Source organism: Pyrus communis, chromosome 15 (genome assembly GCF_041283825.1).
Source record: "Pyrus communis isolate YQ-2024b chromosome 15, ASM4128382v1, whole genome shotgun sequence".
Lineage (NCBI taxonomy): Eukaryota > Viridiplantae > Streptophyta > Magnoliopsida > Rosales > Rosaceae > Pyrus > Pyrus communis.
Genome location: NC_142579.1, coordinates 33,719,779 through 33,730,623, shown reverse-complemented (window position 1 = coordinate 33,730,623; position 10,845 = coordinate 33,719,779). Strand labels below are relative to the sequence as shown.

General features: G+C 37.3%; 2 protein-coding genes across 4 annotated transcripts; both read left to right on the top strand.

Annotated features, from left to right (window-relative positions):
• The first annotated feature begins 249 nt into the window (after positions 1-249).
• On the top strand, positions 250-5,430 carry LOC137743244 (uncharacterized). 3 transcript variants are annotated; one of them, XM_068483127.2, is made up of 13 exons: positions 252-515; positions 1,007-1,948; positions 2,308-2,408; positions 2,525-2,639; positions 2,915-2,992; positions 3,135-3,227; positions 3,685-3,768; positions 3,951-4,049; positions 4,277-4,339; positions 4,498-4,528; positions 4,697-4,743; positions 4,824-4,882; positions 5,001-5,430. In XM_068483127.2, exons 1-13 carry the CDS (start codon positions 468-470, stop codon positions 5,233-5,235), a joined length of 1,995 nt encoding a protein of 664 aa, XP_068339228.2. In that variant the 5' UTR covers positions 252-467; the 3' UTR covers positions 5,236-5,430. The 3 variants fall into 3 exon arrangements, 2 of the variants coding, with proteins under 2 accessions (XP_068339228.2, XP_068339222.2); XM_068483121.2 differs by having other exon boundaries at positions 252-533; XR_015957347.1 differs by lacking the exon at positions 5,001-5,430 and having other exon boundaries at positions 250-533; positions 4,498-4,593.
• A 1,409-nt stretch (positions 5,431-6,839) lies between these two features.
• On the top strand, positions 6,840-10,674 carry SCPL29 (serine carboxypeptidase-like 29). Its single transcript, XM_068483131.2, has 10 exons — positions 6,840-7,298; positions 7,678-7,785; positions 8,045-8,140; positions 8,229-8,321; positions 8,420-8,505; positions 8,598-8,861; positions 9,015-9,148; positions 9,534-9,629; positions 9,870-9,975; positions 10,157-10,674. The coding sequence occupies exons 1-10, from the start codon at positions 7,022-7,024 to the stop codon at positions 10,343-10,345; spliced, it is 1,449 nt and encodes a 482-aa protein (XP_068339232.2). The 5' UTR covers positions 6,840-7,021; the 3' UTR covers positions 10,346-10,674.
• Positions 10,675-10,845: the final 171 nt, after the last annotated feature.

The window sequence follows — 10,845 nt, the reverse complement described above, 5'->3', positions numbered from 1 at the left end:
CCTCCAAAATAGAGAAAATCGGGAAATATATAAAATCCGGTAAAATCGAGTATTTTTCTGTTAAATGAAAAAAAAAAATGTAAAATGCCAAAACTCGCGGGAAAGAAAACTGAATACGGGGAAAGTACAGGGACGTTGCGCCAAAACCCCACAAGAATGCCAAAAACAAGTACATGTCCCCACCGAAAAACGAGAGGCAAAGAAGAAGGTATTTCATTGGACGATTTTATTCCGTCATATCATCATTATCTTATTCTTTCCTCCGACTATTCCATATAAAATCGAAAACCCATTTTTCTGATCACTGTAGCAAGAAGAAGCCGCAGAAGTAATAATTTTCTTTGCAAAAACACTTCCTTTTTTATGCAATTTAACGTTAGTTTAGGGTTATTTTGGCAAAGTGTTGGTGGAATTTGATTGTGTTTGTTGCTGAATAATTGAGTTTTGGTCGGCGGGGTGGTACGGCAATGTTGCCTGTTTGCTCAGCCACCTCAAGCTGTTCCTCCCATTCTCAGGTAACATCTACATGCTCGGTAAGCAAGTTTTTTCTTTAAGATTGCCTCATCCAAACACACCCTTAAGCTTCGTGCAGAAGTGAGTTAGGTCAGTTAATTAGTCCGTTCCTGGCCTATCAAATTAGAGTAGTTTAGAATATCGCTTTTACAGGAGAAAAATACTTTTTACATAAATAAGTATCAATTAAAGTATGACAAGTGAATAAAATGATGGGGCTTTCGCTCTAATTGAGCTCGTGAAATGTTTTTGTGTAAAACTTATAGTTCTCGGGTGTTTTTTTTTTCCAATTTATTTGTGTGGGGGGGGGGGGGGAGTGGGGAGTTGATGTGGTTTGTACATATTGAAGCATGTTATGATCAGCTTGTGGTGAAAGAGAATTTGAAACAGCTAATTTTGTTTGACATTATGTCATATTTGTGAAACATTTTTGGTCAAACTTATTGTGAAATTCCGAATTTGAAATTTACATGTGTGCAAATGAATTTCCCAGATTTCCATTCATGGAGGGTTGAATGCCAGTTCCCAGTTCCAGAAGGATCTTGAAGCCAGATACATTATGGGATACAGGGGCACTCTGGGCTTGTCAAAGGCAATGCCTTTTCAAAGAGATTTCTTTAAAGCACACGCTACAAAGTCGTTGTATTCGACAGAACAGTCTGTCTCTCTGGATTTTGTTAACAGGTGTTCCCACTCATATGAACCAGACCATCTCAAGTGCAAGTATTCAGACACGTGTAGCTCTTCTACTGGAACCATGTATGAACAGCATCCGCTGGGAAGGGTGGAACTGAAGTTTGTAGACAGCTCTAGCCTATTGGCTCCTGATGAGGGACTCGTGGACTTTACTAATCCGTCAACTGAAAATGCAAGTGTCTTACCGGCAGCTGTAGAACCTGAAAGCATATCAGCTACTGATTTAACACCGGGGAATTCCATCTCTGTACCTGACTCCCTTGACGTGGATAGTGATCGATTATCCAGTGTGAAAACTAGTATTGAGGATTTTATTGATGGGGTTAGCAAGTCTTTCAGTGCTTCAGTAGATAAGGGCGAAAATATAGTTAAAACCTCAGTAGATACAATCACTTCATCAATAACATCTGTTGTTAAAAGTGCTACAGAAGCAGTGGATAATACTGTTGGCGGATTGTTTTCAACAGTGGATCAAACGGGACAATATGGTGGTAGTAAAATGACAAAATTTTCAAGCGACTTTAAGGAAGTCACAAGTAAAGGAGCTGTTGTTGCTATTGATGTCTTGAGACGTTCAATTGTTGTGGTGGAAGATTCTCTATCAAATGGGGCTTCCTTAGCTGTTAGCTCTTACCAGTCTGTCAAGGCCTTTCTCCCTCCTGACATCAGTGATGCACTAAATTTGTCTGAAAAGAGAGTTGCAGAGTTCTTGGGGCCTGCCAAAACTGCTTTTCAACAGGTATTAATAGTACACGTCCATTATATAGGGCTATTTGGTTGAGCTGTAAAGGAAAATGAATTGTGGTTTGCAGAGTTGTACATTATTCTAAATAATTTGTAAGGTTCAAACTGGTTCTCTGAAAGAAAAAAAAAAGGCCGGTTAGTTGATTTTGGTTGGATGCTTTTTTTTCTTCCAAACCATCATCCCCACTTTGTTATAGTTTCCTGTATATTGTGTTGACAACTTATGCTGGAAAGTATACTTTCCGTTATAAGCTTACATTATATGTTCAATCATTTATATCCTGAGTTTGCCGCTTTTGTAATGACAGTTTTCTGAGTAATATTGTCAGCTGAATCTGAATCTGTTGAATGCAGGTTTATATTTCGATTGAGGGGTTGGAGGAAAATCTTGGCTTGGACCCAAATGATCCGGTCATTCCATTTGTTCTATTTCTTGGCACCTCGGCCACTTTATGGTATGGATATCCTTCTGTTCTAAATGAAGAATGCTTTTCCTTTTCCATTTGTACATAAAGGATTATAAGTATCCTGCTGTGTGAGAAATTTATATTTCTTATCAGATATGCTGCAGGGTCATTTATCGGGTGTGGACATACAGTGGTTACGCTGGAGATTTATCTCCTCAATCGACATTGGAGCTCTTGACAGGGAAAGAGAATGCTGTGCTCATTGATGTCCGACCTGAGGCAAGATATTGCTTACTTTTTGGCCTTTATATTTGGTTGCGCTGATAATATTATCAAAATTTTGCCTACGGGGGCTGAATAAACCAAGAATCATTTTAACTGCCTAAAGTAAAAAACAACGTCCAGTGTTCAAATTCATGCTCCTTTGTACGTTCTATGATAGAATAAAAGCAAATTCTTCTCACCCTCAGTTTAAAGTATGACTTTAAATACTATTGCTAAGTGTTTGCTTCTCAAATTTGCCAATGATTGGATCTGGAATTTCCATTATGAAGGTTCTGAGAGAAAGAGAGGGTATTCCTGATCTTCGACGAGCAGCTCGCTTTCGCTATGCAAGTGTGTCCCTACCTGAGGTTGGCTTACTGTTAGATTGCAATTTTTTGAAGATATGAATGACATAATCGTATTACATATTTGCTAGGGTGAAAGCAGTCATATCCTCCTCTCCATATACTTTTTGTGCTTTTGTTCTGAACTTGTTGAACAAAATTTCAGGTTGATGGCGCTGTATGGAAATTAGTGAAGAGTGGAAGGGATCTTAATGACACCTTGACTGCTGCTGTTATTAGGAATTTGAAGGTTGTTCAGGTAAGCAGTTTCAGGCTTTTATATGCCTTAAAACTATACCAAGATAAAAGTTCTTATTTGAATCTTACTAAAAGTTTAGAGGAAGATCTTGGACTGGGACCTAGCAATTCTCCGTTCTTTAGCGATGGTACCATATTTGGTGACCATGGACACCTGAAAGTATCTTACACTCTCCACCTGAAGAACTTCAATCACAATTTTTTGGCCAACAAAAATATGAGAAAGGAAATTCTAAGGATAAAAATCATTCAATTTCAAGTTTTTAGCACTGCCCTGGTGACCTTAGGTATATATATTATCATATTTTTCCAAGGACCCGAACAGGGTTGTATGCTCCTAAAAGAACTTTCACATCCGACAGCAGGATCTTATGCCTAAAACTATTGGAAAGTATGATGATTAGCATCTGGTTTGAGTAATGAATAATGAGTTCTATGTGGTTTTGTACTCTGTGTAGGACAGGTCCAAGGTCATAGTTATGGATGCTGATGGTACTCGTTCCAAAGGTATTGCAAGATCCTTGAGAAAGCTTGGGCTCAAGGCAAGTATATAATGCAGGATAAAGATTAATATTTTAATTAACAAAATCATTAGGACTTTTCTTATGGTAACTCGTATGTCTCGTATCTTAAGAAAACCACTCAATTCATCTAAATTTTTGGTATTTCTGGAATCGCAGAGCAATTTCGTAGATACTAACACCTTGAGATGTTTAAATTACAGAAACCGTACTTGGTTCAAGGTGGCTTTAAGTCTTGGGTGAAAAATGGTCTCCGTATTAAGGAACTCAAACCTGAGACAACATTTACCATACTCAATGAGGTATTTATCACTCTGAAGCTGTTTATTCTTGTAAATTATAATAAATACAAAAGATGATAATATGCTGGTTGGTGAACTTCTACGATTGACATCTAATTCCCTTGATAATATCTGATGCGATTGCTTCCTTTTTAACAACATTGTTGGATTGCACTGGCTGAGGTTCTCTTGTATGTAACGTGGACCCATTTTTTCTTAACTTTGTTTCAAAAATTGTATCATTTTAGGAAGCTGAGGCAATTCTGGAGGATATCAGTCCTTCTCCGGTGCAAGTTCTTGGGTCTGGTGTGGTAAGACAAATTGTCTTCATTAGTTTCTACTTTCTACTTTATATTGATCCATCTTTTGTATTATGGAAACTGGATTTGTTTTGTGTTATAAAAATGTTTAATTGCCATGCAATTTCAAGTGCATTATTTGCTAACGTATGCAACTACCTTCTGTGCAGGGATTGATTGCAGCATTGTATGCACTACTAGGTGTGTATATGTGCCTTAAATTTATCTCTATAAAGAAATTGGATTGCTTATAGGGCACATCGAAAGTGAAGTTTCATTTTAAGATTTACCAATTTTTACATTCATTTTTCCTTCCCTTCTGCCGGATTTCTTCTCCATCTCTAATTAGCATGATTCATTGTATTACAGAGTGGGAGAAGACATTACAACTGATTGGCGTTGTTGGTGTTGGTCAGGTATTATAATCTTCCCAGAATGGGTGCTTTAGTTTTTAATTCTTCCCCTTTCTCGTTGCTCATTTCTTTTATTCCACCAGACCATTTATCGGCGGGTGGCATCTTATGAGACCGCAGATGATTTTAAGAAAGATGTGAGGTAAAGCTAACTACATGAGGCCCAGTAGATTGTGTCTTCAAACAGCCAAAAACCACGTTATTTAGATTGTGCTGATTCATGTCGTTTTATTGTGGCCGCTATGTTATTTTCATTGAAGGCTGCTGCTTTCTCCTGTTAGACTGGGAGCTCAGGCACTATCATGGACTGCCGGAAAATTGGAATCAAACGGCATTGGACTGCCAACATCTCCTTCATCCTCAGATGTCAAGAACCGAGTATTGCAGGCTGCTGCAAAGCATGAATCTCAACCGTCTGATACAGAAGGCATCCAAGATCCATCTCCTGACTCAAAACTTCCAATCAAAGAGAATGCTGATCTGTCAGAAGCATAAACGTTGATATTTTCTTGCAGTAGGCTGCACTACTTCAATAGAACCTCGCGTTCTAACTCGAAAGTCGATCTGAGCTGTATTAGCAAGCTAATGAAGGTTACTTAAGCTAATTAAGTGATAATTCTGTTAGAAGATACACTCTGAATTAAGGTTGTGCAAAATTATTTATATTATTGTTATTATTATTATTATTAATATTTTAGACTCTTCTTTCTGTGGTTCACTTAAAGTAAGTGTCGTATAAGAATCAAGGATGCTTGTTGAGCAAGGAGACTGACAGTAACCAACGTGACAATTCATAAGGCAACTTTGACAAGTTGGCTCTCTCAAGTTTACTCCGTATACAAGCCAACTCTCTAAAGACAGTAAGACCCCCTATTTTAATATACATAGGCGATGTTAGCGATATCATGCGAGATCGTCCTCACACTCATGTGAGTCGAATGCGAGACATATTATAGTTAAATTTAGACGAATGTGACACCTCCTTCAATCAAATGAAATGATTACAACTACCATTAAACTTCAAATGTCAGTTGATATCATACAAGGACTTGTTTTCTTCAAAACTTGATTTTTTTTTTCTTCTTTTTTTGGCTTTTTAGTTAAAAATGATCATTGAAATTAGTATAACTCTTTACTTTGATCCATGAGATTTGAAATCAATAGAACTGTTTATCGAGTTTGTCCACCCTTAATCATTTTGGTCATTCCGTGATAAATCTCCGTTTAACGAGGAAGAAAATGACAAAAGTATTCTTAGTTTTTATTATATCATTTTGGGCCATTCCTTTTTAGATTAAAAATATTTTTGTCATTTGATCCTTCTTTAACAGAGAGTTTTCATAGAATGATCCAAATAATTGTTGATGGACTAATTCAGAGACTACTTATATCAATTTCAAATCTCAAAGACCAAAGTCATGGTTATACCAATCTCAATTATCATTTTGAATATATAAAAAAAAAATTTGGGATTTTGGTTCAAGACAAAAAGATGAATCTCTGTTTTGTTAGCAGCAGAAAGGTTTCTTGAGATGACATGTATACGACGAAAACAGTTTCGGTCACGGCCAAGAAAATGTTGGTAATAATTTCGATGAACTGCAATTGCGGTTAAGCTTTTTTTGGATTCCGGCAGCCTCAAGAGTTAAAGTCTGTTCCCATGTGAAGGAGGATTAAAGCTCAAATAATTAAAGTGCGTTTAATTTTATATCCAATATTTTGTACTTGAATTTTTCTCTCCAGTATCGTTCAACTATAGTAACAAATAAATTTGTGAAGTGAACACGATGTTTTTTAAAATCAATTTAATATTAATTTTTACCGTTCATTTTTTAGGATTTTTTTTCTCTCTCTTATTTCCTTTTCTTCTATTTGAATGATCATTATTAAATTACGTTAATATTTTATATTAATTTTTTTATAAAAGAAGAAAAACAAAATAGAGAACGTGAGAAAAGAGAATAGAAGATGATGAAAATAAAAAGGATTATCCCATTTTTATGGAAAGAACTTGATTTTAATCAAAACTTGGATACGTATCCATCCGTAAGTGTGACCGTTGAATTCTTCAACACCCAAGTAGTGTTCATTTTTTATTATATTTCTGAAAAGATATCGAATGATATCATATCTTTTGGCCCGTTTTCCAAAGATGACAAAGACGGATACCAGGTCAGACTTGCATATACGGTGGTTTGCCAGTAAAACCACCAGAGCCAACCTCCTATTTCTCTCAGCTAAGCTCCTCCTCTGTCTTTCTCTCGAGTTTTAGCCCAGAAAAATGGCGAAACCCCGATGGGATTCTGCTCTCAAATGCTTGATCATCCTCCTCAATCTCCATCTGGGCAGTGTTTTTTCAGCTCCTCCGGCCAACCTATTTGCCCAGCAGAAATTGGACAGAGTTGCCGAACTCCCAGGGCAGAGCTTCAACCTCAGCTTTGCCCACTTTTCTGGGTACGTCCCTGTCAATGAAGAAACCGGGAGAGCTCTTTTCTACTGGTTTGTCGAAGCTGCCGAGGACCCTCACTCCAAGCCCATTGTTCTCTGGCTTAATGGAGGTCCACCCTTCAATCTTCTTTTCTTTTCTTTTTTTTTGCATCAAGCTCCAATTTTTTTGCATAAGGCTTCGTTTTTTAAAATCTTTGTGCATATAGCTTCTCATTTTTCCTTGCGATGGTGCTGCTTTGACTTTTGTTTGCTGCTAAAATTTGGCATGTCCTTCCATTTTGTTTAATATTTGGAATACATTTCTGGGAAAAAAATTGTTTTTTGAGGTGCCCAAAAATCTTTTGAGCGTTCGGATGAACTTGTTAGGTAGAAAGTTGATTAATTTCTTATTCATTTGCTTGTGAGTAGTTTTTTCTTGAGTTTTTGTTGCCAATTTGCTGTTTCTTACTTGGTATAGAATTTTGTTTGAATGGTTTCTGACCTCCTTAGGACCTGGATGCTCATCCATTGCGTATGGTATGGCCGAAGAAATTGGCCCGTTTCATATCGAGGCAGACGGGAAGACCCTGTATTTGAACCCTTACTCTTGGAATCAAGGTGAGAAGCTTTTCATAACTATGTTCAATTACATGAGCTAAAATGTACTGCTACGAAAAGGTATCAGCTAGACCGCTAGAAGTTTTGGGTTGTACTATCTGTGAGGAATGTTACTAATTGTGTATTTATCAGTTACGTCTATGAATGATATGTATAGGTCAGGAGTAGGGTATATTTTCAGAATGATGATACCATTTCTTATTAGTTCTTTGCAGATACATTCTATGCAAATGCCTGATTCCTTTTACATTGTTTGCAGTTGCTAATGTTCTATTTTTCGATTCACCTGTTGGAGTTGGGTTTTCTTATTCGAACACTTCTTCTGATTTGCTATCCAATGGAGATAAAAGGACGGGTACTATCTCATGTCTAATTGTTATGCTTCAAGCGATTTATGTTGTTAGTTTATGCACGTCAGTTTATTAATTTCTGTTGTTTTGCAGCCGATGATTCTCTAACATTTCTATTGAAATGGTTTGAGCGCTTTCCCCAGTACAAGGGAAGAGACTTTTACATTACAGGAGAGAGCTACGGAGGTATATTGAACTTATGTTCTTTATATTAATGTAATATAAATAATTATTGTATTTTGGTGTATTATTTATGACTTGATTGGTTCCGTCTTGTGTACCAGGACATTATGTTCCTCAGCTGAGTCAAGCAATTGTAAAGTACAACTTGAAAACTAAGGAAAAAGCAGTTAATCTGAAGGGTTATATGGTATATGGACTACATGCTTTTCTAAGGAAAAGGTTTGGGATATTTTACGTTGTTCAAACACATCGAAATAACAAAGTATATTTGTTTTGCAGGTGGGAAATGCTCTAACCGATGATTACCATGATCACTTAGGCGTTTTCCAATTTATGTGGTCGGCTGGTTTGATTTCCGATCAAACTTACAAGTTGCTGAACCTTCTGTGTGACTTCCAGTCATTTATACACACCTCAAATTCATGTGATAATATTCTTGACATTGCTAATGCGGAACTTGGAAACATTGACCCGTACAGCATCTACACTCCTTCATGCCCTGCTAATGTTAGCCAGTCAAATGGGCTGCGGAAACGAAGGAATGTGAGTGCACAATAAACTTCCTAGTAAACTGCATTCGAGTTCATCTCTTACTTTAAAGTTCTTAATGAATCAAGAATTTCCTTTCTTTCCAAAAAGAATATGCTTGCAAGATGTGTTATCATACTGATGCCGAAATGTGATTCCATTTGATAGACGGTTGGCCACATCAGTCAGAAATATGATCCTTGCACCGAGGCACACTCAGTTGTATACTTCAATCTACCTGAGGTTCAAAAGGCACTTCACGTTGATCCAGATCACGCACCATCTAAATGGGCAACATGCAGGTAATCAGTTGAAAAAAGTGCTTCATTCTTTTGATTGCATTAGAACTTTTGGTTTATAATGAGCCAGTCCTGAAGAGCATCGATGGCTCAAGACTAAAGGAGCTTTGGCTAACCCTATTTGCGTCTACTAAATATGGACTTTGATTGAATAAATTGTAATGGTTAAGAAGGTGAAGAATACATTGAAGTTTTAGTCAACCACCATCTTGCCTCCATCTGTGGGTGGTGGAGCAGAAGCTGCGTAAAAATGTCTTGCCTGCAACTGGGATATGTTATCCTAATTTGCATCTGGAATTTAAACAATGTATAAAATTTTGTTTTCCCCGCTTATATTAGGGTGGAAAGGTTTACATATTATGTAATCCCATATTTTGCTGTTTTGTAGTGATGTGGTAGGTATGACTTGGAAGGATTCTCCTAGGACAGTGCTGGACGTTTACAAGGAGCTGATACATTCAGGACTGCGTATATGGATGTTCAGGTCCCTCTCATCACCATGCTGATATAGATTCGATGCTTCTTTAAATTTTGGGGATTAGTTCCAAAAAATATAATTAACTTCACTCAATCCTTTTGTTTTTCATGGTTGTTATATAAACAGTATGGAATAATGTGTTGATTGTAAAGGAGGCATTTTTGGCACATGGTTTGGGAATACCATTTTTGTATAGTTAACTTGCTGGTACTCATCCTACTTTTGCTGTTTTTCCATCTTTGGCAGTGGTGATAATGATGCCGTAATCCCAATTACATCTACCCGATACAGTATAGATGCTCTTAAGCTTCCAACTGTCAAACCTTGGCGTGCATGGTACGATGATGGGCAGGTAAAGAACCTCTGGGAACTATTCTCTCCCCATTAGAAACAGAATACTGAAACAGGATACGAATTAAAATTCTTGTTTCAAACATAGAACTATTACTTTGAAACTACATATTACACCTAGAATGGTTTTTATCCTTCAAAAACAACATGATGTAATACAGTTACCCCTCGTTAATTAACAGGTTGGAGGATGGACACAAGAATATGCCGGGCTGACATTTGTGTCGGTGAGGGGAGCAGGCCATGAAGTTCCTCTGCACAAACCCAAGCAAGCTCTCACACTCATCAAATCCTTCTTGTCAGGATCTTCAATGCCAGCGTCCGAACAACTTATCATGCCAGCATCCGAACAGCTTATCAGCGACTCGTGAAGGTTTCATTTCGCACTTGGTGCTGAATGAGCAGGAAGAATTCATCTACTGTAAGGCTTGGTTACTCATGTCTCCTTTCAAGACGTCGTTGTAAACTAAAAAAAAAAAAAGACGGGAAAAAACTGGTGTGACCGTCGACGTAGAAGTTGGAACAGGCTGTGCCCTTCAATAATCGTAGTGCAAACTGCTATGCAAACGCAAACTTGCCATTTGTATCCTTAAGATTGTCACCCCTCGATCCCTTTCTTTTTTCTAGTAGCCTTGTTAAAATATTTTAATCTGGCATTGGCTAAAAGGATGCCTTTCAAATTTGAATTTTCATTTCGGTAGTTTAGATTTTAGAAAGTCGCTGGAAAAAATTATTTTAATCTGATGTTGGTTGGATGCACAAGTGTCATTTTGCATATGGTTCAATGTTCTATTTAGGTTTATAGTTTTCATGCATTCGGGTTCAAAACTTCCTGTTCTTCAAATTAATGTAATAGCTTTGTGTTCTCTGT

What these genes read in the sequence shown, in the direction of transcription:
- LOC137743244 (XM_068483121.2), top strand. Translation starts at nt 468, where the DNA reads ATGTTGCCTGTTTGCTCAGCCACCTCAAGCTGTTCCTCCCATTCTCAG. An exon ending in AGGTAACATCTACATGCTCG is followed by an intron (nt 534 to 1,006) that starts GTAAGCAAGTTT and finishes TGAATTTCCCAG; the next exon opens with ATTTCCATTCATGGAGGGTT. An exon ending in GATTTTAAGAAAGATGTGAG is followed by an intron (nt 4,883 to 5,000) that starts GTAAAGCTAACT and finishes TTTTCATTGAAG; the next exon opens with GCTGCTGCTTTCTCCTGTTA.
- SCPL29 (XM_068483131.2), top strand. Translation starts at nt 7,022, where the DNA reads ATGGCGAAACCCCGATGGGATTCTGCTCTCAAATGCTTGATCATCCTC. An exon ending in TCTAAATGGGCAACATGCAG is followed by an intron (nt 9,149 to 9,533) that starts GTAATCAGTTGA and finishes GCTGTTTTGTAG; the next exon opens with TGATGTGGTAGGTATGACTT. An exon ending in CATGGTACGATGATGGGCAG is followed by an intron (nt 9,976 to 10,156) that starts GTAAAGAACCTC and finishes GTTAATTAACAG; the next exon opens with GTTGGAGGATGGACACAAGA.